Here is a 25388-nt window from a genome sequence, read left to right as displayed (position 1 = left end):
CACTAATAAGCTAGCCTGAGCTCAAGTCTGAAATATTCAGAAAAACAAACTACATGTGTCTTTAATATTTCCTATATTTTCCTCATAACGACACACTAAATGTTAATATATGCCTTTATAAATATAAAAGTTCCCCAGTTTGTTATCCTTTTATGTAAAATACACAATACAAATCACTCTACACATATTGGTTAGCTCTTACCAATTCTCAGAGGATATAATATACTAAGAGGTAACTTGAAACAGCACACACAAAAAAAACATATGTATGCAAAATACCATACATCATCCAAAAACCAGAAGAAAGAAAGAAAGAAAAAAAAAAAATATATCACAATGTACACTTGCCAACATTCAAAAAAAAATTAAACAGTCATTATGACAGTTAAAGAAAGAGACTGTAAATAAATAACCTTTCACTTTTTTTTTATCTTTATATTTACAACTAAGACTGTCCCTGGGAGGGAGAGAGGGATGACCTCACAGTGGCCTCCCAGAGTGTCATAATGCTTGTGCTTGCATTAGAATGCGCTACCGCGGGCAACCACTCACTAAGTAAACCGTCAAATGGCACTTAAAAATATTCCCGGACACAGAAACTTGACAAAGCAAGCATACCACTTCCATTAAATTATAAAGAGAGAAAGAAGAAAAACAAACACAAGAAAGGAGGGGAAAAAAAAGGTATCAAAACTGGTCATGATGGCGATAGTGCAGTGGCCTTATTGGCATATCCCAGTTCAGTTTGCACCATCATCATGAGTGTCCAGAATGTTCCACTTTTTTTCACTGTGGAGGGGGGAATGGCGTTCCCCCACGAATAGTGGTATAAACCACATACATGACTGCCATCCACTACTTACAAGTCTGGAGGAGCTTGAGGTGTTTCGCAGGCAGACCTGAACCTCATGTTTGGGTGGGGGAATGTACCTACACACTGGGGCATGGCTGGCTGTGGTGCCCCTAGATCCAGGCCCTGGTACTGGCACTGTCCCTATTCCCAGCCCCAGGCAGGCTGTAGGTTCCTGGGAGGTGGCTGGGCTGGGCTGGGCTGGGAGGTGGCGGTTGTGGCAGCAGGCAGTTCTCTCTGGTCCTGGAGGTGAGGATGAGAATCAAAGGCACTGGGGTCTCCTCTCGCCTCGAGCTGCCTGCCACTGACGGTAGGAGGGGCAGCGCCTCTCGGTGGGAGGGCCCTGCTCTTGGGTTGCAGTTTGCTAAATGGGTTTTGATATGTTGCTGAGATGTTGAAAAAATTGCATTGCATTGATTTCCACATGTAGTGGGTGTGTGTGTGTGTGATTTTTTTCTTCTTAAAACATAGAGAAAAGAATCGATACATTTCAAATTAAAACATGCCTGCTAAAATTGTAGTTCATTACAAGACAAGTGCCACAACACACACAAAAAAAGAGCAGGCCAATTTTTTTTCCTCAACATCCCATTTCTCTAAATGCTAATTATGAGAGGTCATCTTCACATTGAACTTGGAGCCAGTGTATAGAGAGAGTAGTCAGACTAGGACTCTTGCAGCAGTCAAGCTTTTCTGAGGCTGCCAACTTTATACTTATTCTCCACTGTCTGGCACATGTTTGAAAAAGAAGAGAACAAATAAAAACAACTAATGAAAGGAAAGTCATGATTTCTAGCAGCACAAAAAGAAAGGCATGCAATACCAATAAAAAAAAAGCACTTTCAGGAGTCTAATGCACATAATCAATACATAAATCGGTTCATGTCCAACTAATCAGTTTCTATGAGCCGTTTCCAGATTGGACACCAGAATTTACAGCAGTAATTTGAACATAAGAGAACAGCAGACAGGTTGTCTTTCGCTGCACAGTGGCTGGACAGTTCAGTAGTTTTTCAGGGCTTTTGCTTCCCCTACTGAAAGTGAAACTACTCTCACACACACACACACACACACACACACACACACACACACACACACACACACACTCACAAACTGCACCTCAATTTGACAATAAATACAATAGTCCTACTTTGCAAGGCATTGTGATGATGATGATCCATTTGGTCGTTAATTCAAAGCTGCATTGAGGAGCATCACGTTCCATAAAGATCTTCATAAACATTGGGCTCGCACACAATTACCACCACTTTTCAGACAAAAAAAAATCATGTGTCAAACACAAATGAGTGGCCTCAAAACAAACAAACAAAAAACCTTAAGATTCAGCTTGGGGTATGGGTTATTAATCAAAGGGGGGGGGGGGGGGGTGGTGGTGGTGGCTTTGTCACATCATTACAAAGGAAAATCATCTCAAACCAGTAGTCTTTTTTCCCCTCAATAAACATAAATATACATTTCAAGTGAATACAACATTCCTGTATGGACAACAATCAATCAAAAAGACACAGAACTAAAGGCGTTCGTGCAGACAGCTCTCCTGATTGAGGAAAACAAAAACAAAAACACAACTATTTAGGAAAATGATCAGTAGTAAGGAGTATTTCCAGTTCATCATCTTATGCCATGTAGAAGTGTGTTGTGTTTTTTTCTCTTCTAATTGTGTAACAGCTATCAAAGAACAGGTCAAGTGTACAACAACAACAACAACAGGTCAAGAACAGGTCAAGTATACAACTAGCTTACAGTGTAAATCATAGTCTGCCCGACTGATAGCCACATGATCTTAAGATCACATCTTAAGAGCTCAGTGAGGGAGGTGGGTCATAAACCCAGCTGCCCTTGGCCACCAGTGACCATCACAGCAAAGGCAGACTCTTAAGGTCTGTCAGCAGCTAACTTAAGCTAGGAGGTGTTAGCTTGATGCTAACTCTGAGCCGACAGTCTCCTTCAACTGTGTATGTGTGTGTGTGGGGGGGTGGGGGGTGAAAAACATAAATGCCACCTGCGGCACGTTAACGGTTTAGCCATATTAGAAAAGGTAAAGAAAAAGAAACAAGAAACAGAATATGCATCTGTTGCGTCTTCAGTAGAATTTGTCTGAATATAATATCTATATATATTTATATAGCTATATATATCATAGAAAATCTCAACTTTTGGTCCTTTGTACAGATATTTACTGTTAAGCACGAAAAAAGCGAAGGGCTAGGTTGACAGAAAAGGAAGAGAGATGAAGGGGTGGGGGTCGGGCACCACTGGCATGAGGTAGGGGCACAAGAGGGCACTACGGACCGAGAGAGGGACAAAAAAGACGTACAAGCCCAATATAACAAACACACACAATCAGCCAGGCTCAGGCATCTCGCACAACTCAAAGACGAGGCAAGACGTGGACAGTCATTAGAGTTAAGAAGCAGTAGTATGACCAAAAAAAAAATGCGAATTATAAGACAACTAATTATGAGAAGAAAAAAAACCTAATTCAAATTATATTTTTTTTCCCCTCAATTTGACACAAATAAACCCCCCCAAAAAACGAAATCAATCTCCAAAACCCTCCTCTCCACTGACAAACAGCTGATGCCAGTGTGGAGATGGTCACCCAATCACTGGGCAGACAGAGACGGCGTGCGGTGGCTGGGTTAAGGCACTGGGATGAACCCGAGGTACACGAGGTCCCTGACATTCGGCTTGGTTCTACAGCACGGCACAGGCGCGGGAGGAACAGCAACAACAACAACGACGACAACAAAACCTCTCAGAGAACCTCATCTCCAACAACGCATCACTTCCTCTGTATTTGGTCCAATCCGAAGAAAAAAAAAAGAAAGAAAAAAAGAATACAACAGACCTCTACAGCAGTCACAACACAGCAATATTGAACATACAGAATAAGACACCCGGTAGAAAAAACAATGCCCATAGAAAAACTATGAAGCGACTGAGCCTAGCCAACAGAAGGCATTTGGAACGACGTCCCACGCAATGGACGTGGCGCATGAGAACGGCGTAGGTACGAGTGTGATCTCACACAACCTGCCTGACAACTCTAGCAGCACAGCGGAAATATGGGGAGTAAAGACAGCACTTTTCCAGACACAACGCCAAGCAAAAAGAAAGGAAGGGCTGGGCAGGGGATGAGAGACATATTTGGCAAAAGATTTTGTGTTTTTGCACAAACTGATAAACCATGATCATATCTGAAAAGTGATAACAAAATACTAGTATTAATAACAGGATGGTGAAAAAAAAAATCAAAAATCAAAAACGTCAAATCAAATGACGTTTGTTTCTTTTCAGACTTGGTGACTTGGATTTGAGCGCTAGATCATCAATGAATTTTAGTGTAAATGGAATATCGGAGCGTTTCTCGTGTTAAGGGACAAACCCTTGGGTGGACACACGTTGCCTCTCCTTCCCCTGTGCACCGTGTGGCTGAGGAAGAGTCGGGCCTCTTCATCCTCATCTTCACAGTCATCCCCTCCTCTCCACCTCCTCCTCCTCTCTCTCTGTCCAGAGCACCCAGCTTCATCCACAGCATCTAAGAGAGATCTCCCCCAACCCAACAACAACCTCCTGATAAGGCAAGAGGGGAGACCTCTCAGCATCACAACAGAACAAATGAATCTCATACAAAAACAAAACTACTAAAAAGCCAGAGAAAGCTTTAGACAAATGAGTAAAAGGATGAGAGATTGAGTGGGGTGCTTCAGAAAGAAAAACTGGATGAGGAGAAGGGAAGGTGGAGGTGGTAGAAGGTGGGCTTGACCCTGCGCCCCCCTGCACCCTTTTACACAGGGGTGAAGCTATTCCCTGCACTGTTGCAGTGGCGGATGGTGCTGGTGGCGCCGGGCGGAGGCGGTGGCAGGATGTGCACAGGGTGCTCGACCGGGATGACCGTGGCGGCGGCTGTGGTGATGCAGGGCAGAGGCGGTGGCAGGATGTGCTCGGGGTGATCGACTGGGATGACCGTGGCGGCGGCGGTTGTGGTGGTGATGCAGACGGTGGGCAGCGAGCTGAGCATGCCCACCACGGCGCTACTGCCGTCCTCCATGGTGCCCACCTGCAGCACCTGGATGACGTCGGGCTCCAGCTCCGACTCTGCCTTCTCCCGCTTGGCCAGTGGCTCGCCGCAGTCCTCCAGGTCATCCTCCAGATCGCTGTCCATCTCGCTCACCTCGTCTGGAAACACATGGACTACATCCAATGATTAGAAGGTCCAGGTCAAGGTCAAACCATTGCACAGAAACTTTGCAGACAACACAATGGGGTTGCTGGTCTCTGATCTAATTTAGCCCCAGGACCGTATTTATGGCATATTGGGGTTTAAGCCCCCCCTCATCACATCAAAGTAATATGTAGAATAAATACGTAGAATACATGAAGTGTGATGACCATAACTGCCCAGGGAGAATATCCAGGTTCAGAATGTAGCAATCTGCTAGCTATTCTGTGCCAGACCTCTTGAATTGAACACATCATTGCTATAGTTTATTACAGTAATGGGCCAAATCAGTTGGTTTTGGGTCAAGCGTAGGTGTGTGTCAAGACATAGTAGTACGGTTCAAAACATATTTCAGTTACAGCACCCAAGCCAAAAAAACGCTTTGACTCTCAACCTGAACCTGCCATATGCTGTCACCACAGGTAGACTTCAGAGTTGTTGTGTGTGCTCACCTTTGTCGATGTTGGGAGACATGGAGTTCAGCTGGTCACACTGCAGCAGGCAGAGGAACAAAAGAAAGAAAGAAAGAAAGACAGTAAGAGGGAGATCCGATGTCAGAGTTCACCACATGATTGTAGCTACATCTGCATATGCTAAACCACTAGTGGAGGCTGGTGTCAGGCTGAAGTTGCATTTACACTCTCGTTCTCACCTCCAGAGACATATGGGCGTGTGGATGCATGCGTGTGTGCACAATGACTCAACAGAAGACTCTATTGTTCAGAGAGGAAACAATGAGCCTGTGCTCCCAGCAGGATTTTTTTTCTCTCCTTGAATTGCATATCTGCCACCAGCTGAGCGCTCCGAGTGTGTGTCTGAGTAAGCATATGCATGCGGATACGCACTCAATGCATATGGATGTGTGTGACAGTATGATCCATCTCACAGGAGCACATACACATGCATACATATTAATGTATACATTAATAATGATGTATGTGTGATGACTAAATGCATGCCAGTAATACCGCTGGGCTACGGATATAGTTATGGATGGATTCTGGGATAATGAAGAGGTTGACAACACATACTGAAAGATGTTTTGAGGTTTTGCATGTTTTCAGGGACAATCAAAAAGGAATGTTTGACACTGCACTACCTAGTGTGTGTGTTTATACATGTGTGTATGTATGTATCTGTAAGTGTGTGTGTGTGTGTGTGTGTGTGTGTGTGTTTGTGCATCTATCCTCACCTCTCCCATGACGCCTATAGGGGTCTCCCCCGTAGCCTGGGCCACACGGTGCTCCACCAGGTAGAACATGTACTCGTCGTACAGCAGGCGGATCAGGTGGAAGGAGCCGAAGCTGGCTGCACTGCGCAGGGTCAGGTCCCGGATCACCATCGAGCTTCAGGAGGAGGAAGAGCAGAGAAAACATCAGCCTCTCTGCTGGACTCAAGAGGTCAAAGGTGACTGACAGGTCCTTCCTACTGTTCCAGCCATCAAAGAGGTTGAGGTAAAGCAAAGGCCGTGGATATGGGCGGGCCATGAAGGTTCCCCTGGCAATCAAGACTATGACTATGGACTCGTGGTGGGCTACATCAGTTGACCTTCATCAGTACTAATCTTGTAATTATTAATTAGTAACTAATACTAAAGCCGGGGCCAATTTTGGTAGTAAATACCGATCAAATCTGCTGCTGGCAGGGCAAAACCACAAGCCTGTCTTCTAAACCCGGTCACTTTAAACCATTCGCCTCTCCAAGAACTAAATCTGTGAACAAAACCCTCCACCCCTTTCCCCTTCAAAGGGGTGCACGGCGGTGGGTGCATAGCTCCCGTACCTGTAGAAGGACCACTTGAGCAGGAACTGGCGCGCTGCCTTGGGGAAGCTGGCGCGGTCCTCGTAGGGCTTGAGCACCTGGCTCACCACGTTGTCCAGCCAGGCGGCCCACTGCTCCAGGGAGCTCTGCTGCTGCAGCGTGGCTTTGAAGTCCTGCTCCAGACGCTGCACTACGCCCTCCTCGCACTGGCACACCCACGAGGCCTGCTCCTGTACGCGGCACACACACACACACACACACACACACACACACACACACACAGACAGACAGAGAGAGAGAGAGAGAGAGAGAGAGAGAGAAATGTGTGAGCATAACACATACAGGTGCTTGTGAATGTGCTCACATTTAAAGGAAGTCTCAGTCATACCAATTCAAGAATCTTTTTGAATTTTTAATCTGGATTCCTCACATTTACGTTGATATCAAAACAGTGCATGCTCTAAAGACAACCTCTGGTGCCTCTTTGACAGTGGGGCGATGGGAGAACATAAAAGCAAATGCCATCTGTCCATGATGTGTCCAAGCCAAGAAAATGCCATACAGGTGGATTGACTCTAGGGAGAGCACTGAAGGGAAGGGGTGTGTTTGTTTTGGACATGAGTTTCAAAAGAGCCAGGGCAATTCATGTCAGTATCCCTTTAAAACACAAACAAGCCCCACGTCATATTATCACTGCTCTCCTTACACACACACACACACACACACACACACACACACACACACACACACACACACACACACACACACACACACACACACACACACACACACACACACACACACACACACACACACACACACACACTTAAGGCCACTGGTTCCCTTTCTACACACACAAGGACCTGTTATCAATATAAAGGCTCAACACGAACACATACCACATGACCTACACAGACAACCGTAAGGGGTGTGTGGAACTGACCTGCACGTTGGCGAAGTCCACTCGGTTGAGGTCGGACAGCATCTGGTTGATCTGCGAGGTGTTCTGCAGCACGGCGCGCGCCGCCTGCGCCAGGTGGTTCAGGGAGGTGTACCTGCGCAGCGTCTGCGCAAAGGCACTCACAGCTGACACCTGTAGGCAGACAAATGTCACAACCACACACACACACACACACACACACACACACACACACACATTAGACTTTCTCCTAGTACTGAAGAAACATGAGCCAGACAGATAACTGAACACCCATTCTCTCCTACACGACACGTGTGAGAAGGATATTAAAGACATACCCCACTAACACAGACCATGCAGAGCATGTGTGTAATAAAGACTAATGCACGAATAAAAAAAGAATATATATATTATATATATCAGACACTGTAAACACACTAATCCAACAACTCCGACCTAGAGGACACCCAGGCCTGACATGAGAAATGGCCGCCCCATAAACAGGTCAGACCAGGTCCACAGGTGAAGCAGCAGGGACTGGGTGACCGGTGGGGTTGGGAGGCAGCGGACACTGACCTTGGTCTGGACCATCCTCTGGGGCACGGCGTTCATGGCCGTGTTGAGCCAGCCCTCCAGGCTTTTGGCAAAGTTGCGGATGGCTTGAGTCAAGGCACCTGAGGGGGGGTCAGAGGCCGTGAGTGAGAGAGAGCACCGCAGGGAACAGATCAGAGAAGGGCTGAGCCCCGGGCCAGCATGTGCTGCAGAAAACCTCGGAGAACTCATCATCAGGTCTAAGAGACCTACTTAAGGCTGAGATAGTTATGTTATGAAACCTTTTGGAGTGACTCTTAAAGAGTAGGAGTGAGTCTCAGGAGTAAGCATTAACAATCTTTACATTTTGCCTGGTTTTGGTGTAGGAGTAAATGTAATGCACTTCAAGATGACCTAAAGGTTCAGATGGATTCTTCTCATTCCGAGTTAACAGTGCAGTGGATTGTTTGTGTGATGTGTTTGTGTGACTCAATGTGACAACATAGTAGGCATGATAATATTAGGTATGAACATCTCCAGATCTAATAAAACTTGGTACATGTGGTAGGTAGGTAGGACTGTGTGTGTGTGTGTGTGTGTGTGTGTGTGTGTGTGAGTGTGAGAGAGACACTCACTGGGTATAGGCCTGAGGACATCTGGTATGAGTATCTCCACCAGGACCTGGTACATGAGGTGGTCGCAGGCACTCATCCACTTCAACACGCCCTCGTTCCTGCAGAGCAGCAGCAGCTTGGCCCGCGGCAGACGGCTCTCAATCTCACTCACCGCACTGTATAAACACACACACACACAAACAAATCACATTCAGTACAAGTACACAAGTAGATTAAACATCAAACATTGGTAAATGCACACCTCCTTGTGCTGATATACACCTGTTAATCGAGACCAAGAGCATTACAAGTGTACAAGGATGACAAGACGGCGGTATTTCACTGCTGGACTGCTACACTTCTCCAAAATGATCTGCAGGAGCTAGGGCTGCAAATAACAAATAGGGTTGTAAGGCACTGACCTGTTCTCTGTAATGGTGGCGCCCTCTACAGTACTGGAGTGGGTATAGCGCCAGAAGGTCTGCCACAGCTTCTCTATCAGGCTGAACTGCAGGTTCACCACCACGTCCAGGATAGCCTGTGTACCAACACACACGCATACAGTTTAGACAGCACAGTGTTGAACTAACACCCACGCATACAGTTTAGACAGCACAGTGTTGAACTAACACCCACGCATACAGTTTAGACAGCACAGTGTTGAGCTAACACACACACATACAGTTTAGACAGCATAGTGTTGAGCTAACACACACGCATACAGTTTAGACAGCATAGTGTTGAGCTAACACACACGCATACAGTTTAGACAGCATACTGTTGAGCTAACACACACGCATACAGTTTAGACAGCATAGTGTTGAGCTAACACACACGCATACAGTTTAGACAGCCCAGTGTTGAGCTAACACACAAACCTATTCCATACAATGCTAGTCCAATACGGTGAGTCTTCATACAGTCCCCATATTTGTGTGAGTTCTGTGTTTTGTTTACTCCATGTTCTCTCACAGGGACACCGAAACACCAGTGCTGTGAGCGTCACTGTTAAGATTATTATTATGGTCTGCATGGGAGTGTGCGTGACCCCACTGACCTCACAGTGCTCCCTGTAGAGCGTCTGCAGGGCTCTGACGTCATCAAGGATGATGTGGTCCACGCAGGTCTCTCCCAGGTCCAGCTCCGCAAACTCAGGCAGCGCACGGGAGGCATCTAAGGGACGGAGAACCCAGATAAGTCAGACAAACACAAAGTTATGTTACGCTACGTACGCAACGCTAATGTATATTTAATATCTTCATTTACATGAGAGGGGCTACATTGGCAGAGGTTGGAAAAGGAGATGGTACTGACCCAGGAACTGCTGGTGGTGCTGGCTCTGAGCGATGACGGTCTGCTCGGCTGCGTTGGCCGTGTGCTGCACCGCGGCCCCAGAGTAGTTCTCCCCCGACATGGCATCCACCTTGGCAACCGGCTTGAACCTGACCAGACATAGAGGTTGGTGGTGAGACAAAAAAAAAAAAAAAATGCACACAATAGCATGATGCGAAACTCACGTGTACCTCATAGCTGCAAGATACTTTGAATGCTTTTTATTTAATTACATAGAGAAAATAGGCTTCCATAAATACACCTAATCACAATTTAAAGCTGCTTGTTGCCAACTCAATTTGGTGTTGTTGCATAGTCCTAATGAGCCTTAATGAGCTGGCCTACTTCCTAAACATTTCAGTTTAAAGAGTTAACATTAAGGATGATACATTAGAGCTGTAACTTATGATGATGTAGAGAACTATTTAGCTGCAACTGTACTTTTACTTCAAAAGTACACATTAAAAAAAAAAAGAATACTGAAATATTAATGAATCCAGACATATTAGTACAAACTATTCGTTCTGTAGCCCACATGTTTCATAAATGCAAGCTAGTGTTTTTTATTATACATTTTATGCTTAACGCACTAAAGGTACAGTGTCTAATTTTTAGTCATCTAGTGGGGAGGTTGCTGAATTGCAACAAGCTAAATACCTACGGTCCCTGTCAAATACCATACAAATGCAAAAAGCCCTATCTCGAGCCAGTGTTTTGGTTTGTCCGTTCTGGGCTACTGTAGAAACATGGCGGCGCAACATGGCAGACTCTGTGGAAGAGGACCCGCTCCCTATGTAGATACTCATGAATGGCTCATTCTAGGCTAATGAAAACACAACAATTTGTAGTTACAGGTAATTATGCACTAGTGAAAACCATAATTGTGAATACTATATTCAATTTTTACTAATAGATGCTAAACTACAAAACTACACAATGTACCTTTAAATGCCAATGGTAGCAACCTGTTGCCTCTTTCAAGTATGTGGAACTATGCCATATGGTAACAATAACACCAACCAACAAACAGCACGAGAAAAAAAAATCTTATATACAATCCTGCATGCATGCAAAACAATATAATATCAGGTTTGTACTAAATACATCAGTGTGGGCTTGTTGAAATGAATATGTTGGGAAATGACTGATGTCTATAATGTGAGTGAAAGGGAATTCAGGAGGGAGGTCCGGTGAGAGAGGATGATGTAAGTCTCCGCATGTTTGTAGATGAACTGGGCATGTGCATATACGAGTGTGTGTGTGTGTGTGTGTGTGTGTGTGTGTTGTTACCTCTGCTTGGGCTGCTGTCTGAGTGCCATGTACTGCATGTCCTCCTGCAGCCGGTTGAGGGGCGAGTCAGGCTTGACGCGGATCCCGTAGTAGTGGTACTTAGAGTTCCCCCTGCAGGACAGACAAGACAACGGCAGTCAGTCAATCGGCAATCAATGTTAGAGTAGTTAGAGTGGGAGAGACACAAAGATGATTGTTCAATAAAAAGCTGGTATGAGGACAAAGGGGTAGGAGAGAATGGGGGAAGGAAGGAAAAAGGTAATAAAGAGTGGGTGATAAAAATAAAAAAAACAGAGCAGAAGAATAAAGAGAGGGTGAACTGAGAAGAAGAATAAGAGAGGAAGAGAGACAGGTAATACAATCAGTGAAAAGGAGTTGAGATGAGGAGATGTGAGAGGAGGTAAGGAGGACAGGAGAGGAAGGTGAGAGGACACTAGAAGAAAGAGGACAAAAGCAGCAGTGAGGAGAGATGACAGATGAACAAAGGGGGCGTGGGAGAGAGAGAGTGAGAGAAAGAGAGGGAGAGAGAGAGAGGGCGAGAGCAAGGGAGAGTGAGAGAGATAGAGAGAGAGGGAGAAGGAGAGGGAGAGAAAGAGGGAGGCCCGGAGTGAGCTGAGGAGAGCCAAAGGAGCAGACTCACCGGGTGCCCAGGCGTCTGGTGCGAAGCCCCATGAAGATGGAGCGGATGAGCTTGCCAAAGGAGGCGGCGTTGACCGGGTCCAGCTTCTGGTCCTGGCAGTGGCGCATGTAGTGGTAATAGAGGGTGGAGCGCGGCAGGCTCACGCCCTCCGCCGTCTCGTAGTTGTCCAGGAGCCACTGCAGCTGTGGGACAGAAGAGGGGCCCGCCCCGGGGTCCGTGTAAGAGCAGGTAGTCCTGAAGGGGTTGTTACACTTGGGAAGAAAAAAGTTCTTTTGGAAGCCTCCAAGGTTCTCCATGGCAACCTTCAACTACTAATGAGTTCCCTTTCTATGGTTCCTAGCAATATGAATTCCACACAATACAAAACATCTGGGTCAATTTAAAAAGCAGACCTGTAATGCATATTGTAATGCGAGCTGCAATGTCTTGCAGTGGGAATGCCACACAGACCTATTAGTTACCTACAACCTACTGAGCAGACCAACAGTTATTCACATAATTGACTCTCAGCCATTCTGCCTACTTCATTCACAGTTATGGCTTTTTAAAATAGTACAGTGATCCATGTATCCTTCACATACACAGCCATCGCACTCACACGTCATTCCAGAGGGAGGCTAGTGCCATACAATGGCAAAGAAATGTTTCAAGCTGCATGTTTTTGCATGCAATTTAAAAAAAATAAAATCACCCCCAATTCCCATTTGATTAAGATGTAAAGAATGGGGATCACGGGTGATACTTGAAAGGGAACGTTTGGCTTTACTTACCACCTAGTGAGAAATAATTATAGTCCACGATATTAATGACCAATTTGACTCGCGCTCAATGTATACCTAATGAAGTGCTTTTTCCCCACTGAGGGAACTCAACCATCCAGTTGGAAAACATCACATTTCCAGGTTTCATTTGACTTCCGCTTTATAATATGAAATGTGGGCGTTTAATGTACTCATGTATTGGACATGCATATTGTCTTTCTACGCCATTTACAGTCATGCATGGAGGTATTAACAAAGTTGCCACTGTTTCTTAGGGTGCTGCCACACTAAAGATGAAATAACAGTCATTAAAGTCTACTAAATATCAAATCTTTCAATCAGTTTCAATTAATTCTTTTGACAACCCGGCCCGTCCAGAGAGGTTGATCATGCTAGAGCTTCATTGCTTCAACCCCAATGTAACGCATCAGAGAAAGGAAATGACAGTTGTAATCAGGAAAGGGTTGCAAAACACTGAGTGTGTGTCCTTCCAAACAACAGCACAGTGCGCTGTGCATGTCTAAAGTGTAGCACTCCGAGTCTGTGGAGCTCCCCTCTATATGAAAGGCAGCGAGGCAGCAGAAACACACAGAGCAAGAGAAACCATGCAGTGCTGAAGGACAGAGAAGCAGGAGGCAGAGGCGGGGGGGGTTGATTAAGAGCAAACTTACATGGCTGTTGAGCAGCGAGCTTCTCTGAGAGGACAACCCTTCAGACTTTTGGAGCGTCTCAATCGCCATTTCAATCTGATAGCAAAAGAGCAAAAAAGAAAGAAATATATATAGAAAAAAAAAGCGGAGAGAGAGAGTGAAGAAGAAAAAAAAAAAAGAAAAAAAAAGAAAAAAGAAACAACATAATGACAGGGAGAAGCGTAATAAAACGCTACAGCAGAAGACTGATAAACAATATCAAACACACATTCACAGGAAACAGCAGCTGTGATCAGCAAGAAACGTTAACTGATTCAAGCAGTGGACAGGAAAGCCAACCACCATCGTAAAACAAACAAACAAACGAACAAACAAACAAATAAACACACACCTCAGACACAGTAGCGAAGCACAGCAATTAAACCCTCCTGTACGGCTGTGAGACCTCACCTCAACATACAGTCATTCTGTGGAACTGCCTGGTCCACCCCTCCCCTTGCCAAATGTATTTAAGACAAAACATTTTAGGGGCAACATCTGGCTTGCCATATCAAAGTGGAGGGAAATTGCTCAGGGGGTGGGGGGTTGAGGGGTGGTGGGTTATGAACTGAAATGAGGTCTCATGTCAGCGTCACTACCACATCCCACCAGCAGGGGTCAAAGTAGACTCATCCTTGGCTGCCTTCGCTACGGCGCTTGAATCCCCCCCACCCCACCCCAGCCCCGGCGTCTCTGCGGATTTCATGTGATGAAGTCAGCCCTGGCCTCCCCCACACACCTCATAATGATCTTCACCGCGGCAACAGGAGCACCTCGCCTTTTTAGACATGGCGTTTTCATTTCGGGTGGGAAAATATCAAGCGCTCGCAGAGGGGGTGGGGGTGCTCCGTGTGTAGGCTGAGTGTGTGGCAATGACACTCATAGTGTCAGTAAGGGGTGAGGGGTTAACTAAATAGCCAGTTTGATTAAAAACAGCTGTAGAGAGAGGAACGCACAGATAGAAAGATGTGTGTGGAGTGTGGAGAATGTTTCTGCCTTGTGTGGACTTGTTTACTCACACATGTGACTGCACAGTGAGCACATTACAAACACACACAAGTGCATACATACATGTGCTCACTCTTGCACACACACACACACACTGCTTCACTTGATTAGACACACATCCATACACACATTCAATCAAATTTGGTCGCACAGACTTACATTAACACATGGGGATGCGGACGCACAAACAAGTCCTCCTCCACACACACACAGTCACAAGTTTCCCCCTCCCACACATAAGACAAACGGCACAGGCGCAAAACAGCCACTCACACTAACCGTGGCCGGCGAGGCACGGGGAGTCTGCGCGGTGGGGTGCGCCGTGGCGTTGTCCATGGAGTTGCTCCCACCGATGAGGTAGGCGCCCGAGCTGCTGATCAGCTGACCCCCCGTCAGACCCATGCCCATGCCGGCCGCGCCGCCGCCGCCTCCCCCGCCGTTGTTGGCCATGCCATGCGACGACACCACCGTGGTCACCTGCGACGAGCCCCCCTGCGTGTCAAAGTAGTTCCCCCCGCTGTTCTGGCTGTAGAGCTGAGGCTCCGAGTAGGAGTACGTCCGACTGCAGAGAGGGGGTGAAAGGGCAAGGTCACACACACACAATACACCTCAGGGTGTACAAAACAACATGGACCTCTATGGCATTAGTATTCATTCAGCAACCAGAGTAGCCTTGAGCCACCGCAAAACAGAAAGACAAATAAGGTAATGTAATGTTTTGATAATGAGCCCATTGGCAGTAAATAGAAAGGTGACTTTTCAATATATAATTGCTACGTCAAATGTTCGGCTGTAAAAGACTAAACACACATTAAAAGCAGTCATTTTTTTTGTTTAAAAAAAAAAAAAAAAATGAAACCTGTATCTCAACAGCGTTTCCAAGGCTGGCTATAGTAACACTAGGGGCATAGACCACAGACAGTGATGGCATTCTTACATATGGGCCACCATTAAGGATCCTACAAAGCCGTGGTATAAATAAACAGAAATGTACAAGATTTCTGAATTTATGTCGGAACTGGCAGCTGACCTGTGTATGTGGAGCATTTCTTTTGGCAATAACCTAAGGTTTCACATCCAAATTATGGTCATATTTGGACCGTGTATGTGTGGGCGTTCAGATGGTCTATGGTTGTAGAACGGTTAGGGAATATATAGCGGGGAGGTCTTACAAATGAGGCTTTCTGGAGGAGGCATATGGAACATTGGTTTTAACAAGTAGTGTGTGTGTTTGTGTGTGTGTGTGTGTTTTCTTCTGTGTTCTAGGATTGACAGCATCAGATATTAACCTGCTGGTCAAAAGAGTATATAGTGAAATAGAGAAATCAGACAGTGTTCCTCGAGCCTGGAACAGACAAGAGCCCCAGTGCAGAAGCCTTTCCTTTCAGGAACCTGCCTGTGCAGAGGTCACATCACACATCACCACCTTACAATGGCCATTGCTCTGCACGCACAGAAAGAGGTGCAATTGTGTGTGTGTGTGTGTGTGTGTGTGTGTGTGTGTGTGTGTGTGTGTGTGTGTGTGTTAAAGGCAATGCTCTTGTAAGTGCTACATGCCAACACCAGTGTTTTCACAGTGGGGGCTCCCTCAAAACACACACTCAGACACAGACACACACAGCACTGCGAGGGGTCATTATAGATGTACTTGTGAGCACTTCAGGTCAGTCAGGTGACTTCTCACACACACCGACAACAAAACAAGACTAACGGTTCAAGAAAAACATATTATAGTGACACCACAGTCATAGATAGATAGATAGATAGATAGATAGATAGATAGATAGATAGATAGATAGAAAGAGAGTACTTACATGGTCCCATTGGTGTAGACCCCGTTGTTCTCCTCCACATACTGGACCTGTGCTGGATACACATGCTGCACTTGCTGAACAGTCTGAGCCTGCACAGACCAGAGACACGGCAAACATTAGCCTCAGACACATACGCACTCACACACAGAGAAATGCAAACATACACATAGAAAACACACACACACAGAGAAATGCAAACATACACATAGAAAACACACACACACACACACACAGAGAAATGCAAACATCCACATAGAACACACACACACACAAACTTAAACTGTCTGAGCCAGAAAAGTCAGGACACTGATTAGTGATGGACAAAACCAAAACAGCACACATAAACTCACAAAGCCTAATAGCAGTCACACACACACACACACACCACACACACACACACACACACACACACACACACACACACACACACACACACACACACACACACACACACACACACACACACACACACACACACACACTCACCTGCTGCTGGACGGCCACCTGAGAGACCCCTTGCTGTGCAGAGACGGCCGGCTGCACGCTGGTCTGGAGGGGCACCGTGGACGAGTCAGCGCCGGCCTCGGGCGTTTGCATGGCGCCTGCACACATACACACACATTTTGTCAGATACAACTTGTTTGCCCGAGGGTAGGCCTTCGAGTGAGAGTATCACAACAGCCCGGCTGGTTCATAGGCTACATCCCAACAGAATGCTGCCTTTGGTCCAGCGCTCTGATATGGCAGTACAGAAGTGTGATGCTCAAAATGAATAGACAACCCTGTTCACATGTGCAGCCTCTCCTCTTTAACAACACAGACATCACAGGCAAAGCGGAGGGAGAAGGTAGTGTTGTGGTGTGTCAAAACACAAGGAACCTGAGAGCAGAGGGCTCTGCTGCCTCTGGGTTTACATCTGCCTAGAGGAGGAACACACTCCCAAACACACACACACACACACACACACACACACACGTGTGTGTACCCTCTGTCTGATAAAGGAGGCTGATGATGACGGGGGAAGTCACTGATAGGACTCCTTATCTCCTCCTGTCCATCTGCTCCACCACACCTGCTACAGGTAGACCTCATGAACACACCCACACCTTACACATCAGCAACACTCAGACTAGAAACACCACACCCACCACCACTACTTAGACTACATGTCACACACACACACACACACACACACACACACACACACACACACACACACACACACACACGCGCGCGCAATTACTATACATCTTAAGCACTAATCTGTTGCGCAGTTATCGCTCTTGTCTCCTATCTCACTGCATGTTTAGCACATATTTACACAGAGAGTCATGTCTCTACACCAACCTGCATCTAAATTTAGCTTATTGCCATTTGTGTTGATTGGAACCAGATCTGAAATAGCCTAAGAACTAAGCATTCGTCTCTCACCTGACCTCTAGAGTTTGTCTTACGCTATTTGTGAAAGTAATTAAAATCCTATTTTATCTCGTTGGCTCAGCCTCCGCTTGTGTGCACATTACTTGTGCCTGAGGGAGAGGAAAAAAAAAAAAAAAAAAAACACAAAGTTGAGCCTAATTATCTAGTCACTGAGAAGGCTGTTTGATTTAAATCTGTGGTTTTTAGATCTCAGCCAAATTTTCATAATCCTACACACATATTATTCGTGTAACTTTATCCAGTCTAAAGACTACCACTCTCCTCTTTGAGGGATAAAAAAAGGACCCACACCTAAGATCTACTTAAGTAGTCTGGGTTACTCTTGCCCCGAGTAAAACCTTGAACAAGTGATCTATAACAAGCTTTAAATGTAATCAATACAACAATCAAATCGGCAAGAATCCACACTACATGACCTAACGAGACTAGGGCAGGCACTTGGTGAACTTGCACTCAAAAGCGATTCTATGCTAAAAGCAGCAGGATGGCAACATCAACAGCCTAGGTGTGGCCTACACTGCGTACTCAACAAACATGAAAACCTACGCTAGCATGTGTGTGGGAAGTAACATGGCTATGTTAATGCATGTCCCTGCATCACCACCGTCTTTCAGAACATTACACAAACAGAACAGCTTGGACATTTTGGTGTGTTGCATAAAACGAAACACGGGTCTATGTGTTTCTTGTGGGGTGTGTTATTACGAGGAATTGAAATAAACCTAATGCTAGAACACGAGCCAAGCGCAAAGCAATAAAAGTGTTCATTATTGTGACATTAATGTCATTAGAAATCCTGGCACAGCCATTAAGCCCTCTCTAATTAACTGACATTTCAGCAAAAATATTTGCCATTTACACCCAATACCCGTACATTAGTTAAAAATCGCTCGTCGGAATGAATCTCCAATGAATTAGCCACAGAAATGGCACGAGGTAGCCTATTTATTTAAACATCTTGTAGCCTAAAATACTGATATATTTTTTTTTTGGATGGCACTCATCAAGTCCGTGTGTGCTTAATGGGCCCAGTCCTCTAATTACAGACAATTTATTTCCTTAGGCAAAGGGTGAAGTGTTAATCTGTTTTTATGAAGCACTTCTGGATGTGGCCTTTACCGATCTTGTTTTTCTCGGCGGTGATCCTCGTTCAAAATCCTGCCTGCCCCAATCCCCATCCTCCCACAGGGACTTGTGTAGAACACACTCCCCGGCTCTTAACCTGAGCTGTGCTAGGGCGCTCTGTCTACAAGACCAGCGCACACACACGCAATAAAACCTGTTAATAATTAATCACTCAGAATCCTGCCACCAACTTCATGCAGCTTCATGTCCAAATCGGCCCCAATTAACTCGCCGAGTCTCGAGTTCACTACACGTGTTTGTTTGCCTCGATTCACCTGCAGGCTGTGTTTCCGACCCGTTGCCTAAGAACCTACAGGTCCTCAATCTTCTCTGGACAAGGCACACATGGGTGTTCACAACACAACAATGTTTGTGTAAAATATTCAGCCTTTGAGCAAAATTCAAGGTGCAACTCGAAACCAGTGGAACACTTAGGATATGCAGAGAAAGACGTGGGGGTACTGATGTAAAGCTCCGGTGCGCGTAATGCCTTTAACAAACCTCATTATCGCTACGCCTCGCTGCCACATAGCTCTGAGGAGATTCAAATGACACGGAACTCTCCGGATGATCCCCCCCCCCCCCCCCCCCAATCACTGTTTCTATGGCCAGGTCCCTGCAGGCTAATTAAACCTGGGGCTCTCCTTGGAGACGCCGCCACTATCATCCCTACCATCCCCTCATCTACCTGAGGACTACAGGTGTTGTTGTGTTCAGGTGCATCTTAACAACCCCCCACCCCAATCCTTCCCCAGGTCTGAATGTTTGACTGCACACCATGAGTGCAGCATGCTGTAGGGGAGGTGAAGGCAAACACACATACACACACAACCTTGCCGATCACCATTGATTTCTGTTCTAAGATTCCTAATGTGTGAAGTAGGCTACTTGGCTTCTTTCGACCTTTAGACTTCTGTAACTTCACTTGAAATTGTACAGAGGCCAACCTCATTCAACATTACTTGAAATCACAACATGTAAAGGTCCTGATTCGGACACACAGGCGCATGGCATCAAAGTGTTTTCTACCGCGGTCTCTTCCACAATGTAGCCTAATCTTTATTGTGCTTTTTACTTATGAAACTTATTACAGTCACTATGAAAAAGCGTCTGGGAAAACAAAAGGGACAAGATAAACATAAATAATTGCATTTATTCAGGACATGATGCATGCAAATCCGGCCAATAAATAATAGTAAGGCAAACAAGATTAGTTAAAAGGCCCAAGAGTACATCATCATTGTTTGCTGTGCATAACATCAATAGAAGCTACAGAGGAGAAAGGAGAGAGAAAAAGAGGGGGGGGGGTATGTGTTTTTGGTATGTGTGTGATGGGGGGGGGGGGGGGGGGGGGGGCTGGTTCTTTGTAAACACAAACCTGCCTACCTGCTTCCCTCCCTCCCCTCTGCTCTGGAACCCCCAACTCCCACCCCCACCCCAACCCCTTCATCCTCCACACACACTCCCTACCTGCCTCCCACCCCACCCCCCCACCCTCCACACACACTCCCTGCCTCCCCTCACCTAGGTTCCCTTTATGTGTTCCCCTGTGGCCCACTTAAGCCCTGTGCTCCCTTGCACGCCTGTGGCCTCAAGGAGACACACACACACACACACACACACACACACACACACACACACACACACACACACACACACAGCAAAGCCCCAATCCAACTATCCCAGCAAAGGGAGGCAGTCATTTCTTCATGTTGTTACGGTTGTTATAAAAGACATCTATCGTAACGGTGTTAATTATTGGACGCCGTGTGTTATCGGCAAACGTTCGCGTTGTCATGTGAATCCATTATTAAACTGAAGTTATAGATTGTTAATCCATTTTTAAACTCAGCATTTTGATTGACACTGTCTGATAACTGACATAGGTACCCTATAAGTGCCACAAAGCAGAAAAGCGAGTACCGTTTGCGGTCAAAGCGGCGTGGCGGTGAAAATGACCCCTCAAATGAATAATTGAATCAATTGGCCTCCCTCTAAGTGATTGGAGAGGGAATGAGATCCACGGAACAGGTGGCTTGGCCCCGCATCTGTGGCGCACCTGACTTCAGATGAGTGGGTAATGTGAGCTGATAACTTGTGCTCTGAAAATCCTTGCCATCCTCATACTGTGGGGTGGGGGTGGGGGTGGCGCATAGACAGGACTCCAGCTGGACTCAGCAGGTCTGGGGTGGGAGGAGAAAGAGGGAGGACGAGAGAGGGAAGACACGGACGAGAGTGCGCAACAGATGGCTGGGAGGCATCTGTGGCAGTTTTGTCCTGTTTTCAGCTTTCTCTTCTCTCACTGAAGCTGGTAAGCCTGAGTGACAACCTTCACCACCTCACACACCACTTCCCAAAGGTGTCTGGCAAGTGGATCATAGCGTGTGGCGATCATGCGTCGCTGACAGAAACGCTTCACCAGAAACCTTGATATTTGTGCGCATTACAGGGGAATAACACAGAATTAAACTAGTTTTGGGATAGCTGCAATGTTGATTTGAGTTTGTCTTGGTGAAATGAAGTACATCAGAGTGGGAAAATAAATTATGGGAGGCTATTCATTTGAGGCCATATTGGTCTGTAAATCAACCGGGCATCATCGGATTTCATATTAGGCTGGGTGCTTCCACCTGGTGTCATCACATAATGAATATGTCAAGGTTCTTGACTGGGGAAAAGCCAGGTGTTGTAGGCTGCTGGTAGTTTGAAATAAACAACTGCTAAATTAAATACATTTTACACTTGGTTCTTATCCTAATCATTTTATTGGTTATTAGCGCATTTGGAAAGATTTGTGTGTGTTTTGTGGGTACTGTGTCTGCATTTTATCATTACAGATTTACATGAAATAACATGGATTTTCCCCCTTCAGGTTGGAGACTTGTATGTACACAGGTACTTTATGTTGCCATGGTAACATGAAAGCACATTGCCATTCTTGGTTAGGCTGTATCATTTGCTACTCAGCCACGTGCATTCCACTATTATTCACAACTAAAAATAGTGAACAATAGTTTGAATCTCGTCTCAGTACCAGTTATCCAAGCTGCGTATGGGAAGGAGTTACTGGCGATTACTACAATGCTATCGGTTTGATTCTGTACCAATTAATTAGAACAACGTTAAACACCTGGCTGGCACTTATTTGATTAGCTGACCATATTTACACCCCCCACCCCCCACACACACACACACACACACTCTCTCTCCCTCTCCCCTCCCACCCCCATGTAAGCACCTGGGCCCCTCCATCCCCTGACCATGCCACACACCTGTTCCCATTCCTTAATGAAGACAACAGGGGTTCTGGGACTAAGGAAACACACCTAGTGGAGCTAGGATTTAGGAAGAAAAAAAAAGAGAGGAAAGAATGCTGATGCAACAGTTGGAAAGTTGAAGATGTCATACAGGTCAAAGTGTCCCCTTTGTTATGTTTGTGTATATATTTTACAGGCATTCCACATTATAGACCACACATCTTAACATGCAGAGATTATACAGCAGGTTATATTATTATTCGCCCAGTCACCAAACATGTCTTTCTTTATACAGGTTTGCTCCCAAGATGCCCGTAATAAACTGCTGAGGACAATGATTATTTCAATGGCTGTCTGTTAAAGTGGTATTTTACCACTTTATGATGTACCCTCTGCAACAGGTCCAGAAAAAAAAAGAAACTTGCTACTGCGTTACTTGCGGCAGGTGTTGCTGACGTTTAGCATAGCTTGGCACACTGCGGATAAATGATGAAGAAGCAGCCCTGACAAAGGTTAGGCCTGAGACCTACGAATAAGCGTTCTATTCAGCGAAACGATTAGTGGTGCACCATTGTGTCAACAAGCTTAACTTAGAAGCAGTATTAGACACAGACTACATTTGTGTAACGACTATCATCAGATGACTAGATAAATACATTTACCGACTTGGCAAACGTTAGCTAATGTTAAACTGACAGAATGAATGTATGAAATTGCTACCTAACTTCTGTTGTAATTCTGCTGAATAAACACTGAAATAAAGAGAATAGTAATGAACGTTATCTTATACGTTTCTTACCTTATTAACTACATATGGGTGGTCAGCGAACACAAGGCATCCAATTTACCCTGGAAGCTACTTTTTAAAGACTGAAACAAGGCTAATTAGCATAGGGCTAACTCATTTGCTTATTTCTAACGTTAGCTAACACTTAAATTAAGATGATTCATAACGTTGCCGTGAGGCAATTTAGACCCGCTATAGGTGAAATGGTTTATAATTTAGCGTAACGTTAACATCTGAAGATCGGTAACTTAGTAACGCTTGGGCTTTGCCTGTTCTCCTGTGTTATAGCTAGCGGTAGCCAACTAGCTAGCTGGGTACCTTTCGCGCACGGCCACAAATAACACAAAAGGGGCAGCCAATTTGGCTAGCTAGCCACAGCTAACCTGATCTGCCAGCTAAAACGACCGAACCGCAACGAATTTCTAGCTCGCTAGCTAGCTGGCAGGTGCAGCCAAAAATCACTAACTACTGGTTGTTGCACCAAACAACTATCGATACCTGAACAAACGGACCTCACCTTAATTGGCCGGCGTTGATCTACCAGCACTTCAGAGTTTACAATGATTTATTAATAGCAAACCATGCGCGCAACAGAATGCATCACAGAAGAGATGAATTCCATTTTGAACCCAGATGTATGCGGCTGGCTGCCTTCCTAGGCTATTTGCTTTAGCTAGCTATCCGAGCTAACTGGCTAGTTAACCGTTAGCTTTCAGGCAAACATACACCTGCCTAGAGCTGACTTGCTCGATACCGTTGTTAGTCTGGTCGGAAGGACATAGACTGATCGACAGAAAACTCAACTTCCCCAAACCACAAGCTGGATACCTAGCCAAGTTAGTCATCAACACGCTACTGGTCTACTGGCTAGACCTTGATGCACTGTCTGTTAGCTAGGCTAGTTTTCATTGAGCTAACATCAGGTAATGTTAATGTAACTAGCCATCTAGGCTAATATAAAAGAAAAAAGGGGGAAAAAAACCTCACAAGGGTCCATATTAAAAGTGCTCTTATTCACATGCACAATTTAGTTACCCCGTTTATAGTTTGAACAAATCTCAACGAGATAAGCAGTAACAGAAGAATAAAAAATGGTTACTACATCAGTGTTGGTTGACATGCACAGCTGGCTAGCTCTCGCCAAGCAATGAATTAAATTAATGTTGCTTGCTTGCTAGCTAGCGGGCTAGCTCGCTACCCCCCCCCCCAATAAAACAACCCACAAAAGAACCCAATATCTGAACTTAATCCCAGAATAACGATGTAAAGAGGAGATGTTTGGCATCAAATTGTTGCAATGCGCAAAAATAAGTAGATCTGTCATATTCACCTGTACCGTGGACTAACGTGTTGATGAGGATGGTGGAGGTGGTAATGATGGAGCGAGAGGTTGTTGTTGTTGATGGGTTACAGTCGCCAGGACTACGGTGACTATGGCGCTGAATCACAGGGCAACAGTTGCTATAAAACTCCCCTTAGCACAACCTACCTTGGGCGTCAGGAAGAGGCGGAGACATTTGGGTGGACAACAGACATAGGTTAAGCAATGGGGTGGAGATTGAACATGTAAATTAGGCTACTGATTTCGTTTGTATTGAAAATTAACCACTATTTCCAGCCTCTTATGTATTCGTATTGACACGAAGCCAGTAATCAAAGGTAGCTTTAGTTACATGGCTGTATTTTCTTTTGTAAACTGTGACTACATACCAGATGTTTGGAATGATAGCAGGTGTTTCAGCCAACTAGGGTAACGATAGTAATGGTTCTGCCCACGTCTCTGGTGTTGTGGTATGTTGTGTAAGGACTTTTATCGATATCAATGAAAGGATGACCTTAAAAAACCATAATGACTGGCGCAGTTGTGTTGTAAGCCCGCATAAAGAGGAGTGTTGTCATTAGCTAGGGAAAAAGCAAAAATTTGTCGGAAACGCTGGGCGGGACTTCCTCTTGAACATCGCTCAATGATCAAGGTTGGTGGCGCTGACAGAGAAAGGGAAGCTATCCCTTTCCCTTTCTTTTGCCGTGCTGTGTATTCTGTTGTTGAAGACACCAATTTTGTCTTCCTCTCTGTACATCTGATTAGAGGGAATTCCTGTCTGAGGCTGTCTTATCAGTGGACAATATTATATTTTACTAACAAACAAGGCTACAACGCAAAATAACGTTAACATAATCGCAATCTTTATGGTAAAACCGACTAACTTAGTTGCGAATATTTAAATCCGCAAGTGCCACATTTAGGGAAAATGTTAGCCAAAGCTATGAATGGCAAATGTTAGAAATTAGGCTGTTATTAACATTGTAGTCTTACATTTTACTGC

The 25388-nt window shown here is 45.4% G+C and overlaps 1 protein-coding gene across 4 annotated transcripts; it reads right to left on the bottom strand.

Moving 5' to 3' along the window:
- Nucleotides 1–2302: 2302 nt before the first annotated feature.
- rfx3 (regulatory factor X, 3 (influences HLA class II expression)) lies at nt 2303–24784 on the bottom strand. Of its 4 annotated transcripts, none has more exons than XM_031558368.2 (17): nt 24395–24784; nt 16942–17057; nt 16456–16544; nt 14915–15203; nt 13616–13690; nt 12184–12365; nt 11544–11654; nt 10236–10363; nt 9979–10094; nt 9344–9459; nt 8943–9097; nt 8353–8450; nt 7801–7950; nt 6879–7087; nt 6289–6442; nt 5549–5588; nt 2303–5068 (listed from the first exon to the last, which is right to left on the bottom strand). In XM_031558368.2, the coding sequence occupies exons 2-17, from the start codon at nt 17050–17052 to the stop codon at nt 4662–4664; spliced, it is 2430 nt and encodes an 809-aa protein (XP_031414228.1). In that variant the 5' UTR covers nt 17053–17057; nt 24395–24784; the 3' UTR covers nt 2303–4661. The 4 variants fall into 4 exon arrangements, with proteins under 4 accessions (XP_031414228.1, XP_031414229.1, XP_042558762.1 ...); XM_031558369.2 differs by having other exon boundaries at nt 14921–15203; XM_042702828.1 differs by lacking the exon at nt 24395–24784 and adding an exon at nt 23582–24262.
- Nucleotides 24785–25388: the final 604 nt, after the last annotated feature.

The sequence above is a fragment of the Clupea harengus genome, chromosome 21 (genome assembly GCF_900700415.2).
Source record: "Clupea harengus chromosome 21, Ch_v2.0.2, whole genome shotgun sequence".
Taxonomy (NCBI): Eukaryota; Metazoa; Chordata; class Actinopteri; order Clupeiformes; family Clupeidae; genus Clupea; species Clupea harengus.
Note: the sequence above shows the minus strand (reverse complement) of the source record. Positions and strands in the feature narration are given on the sequence as shown.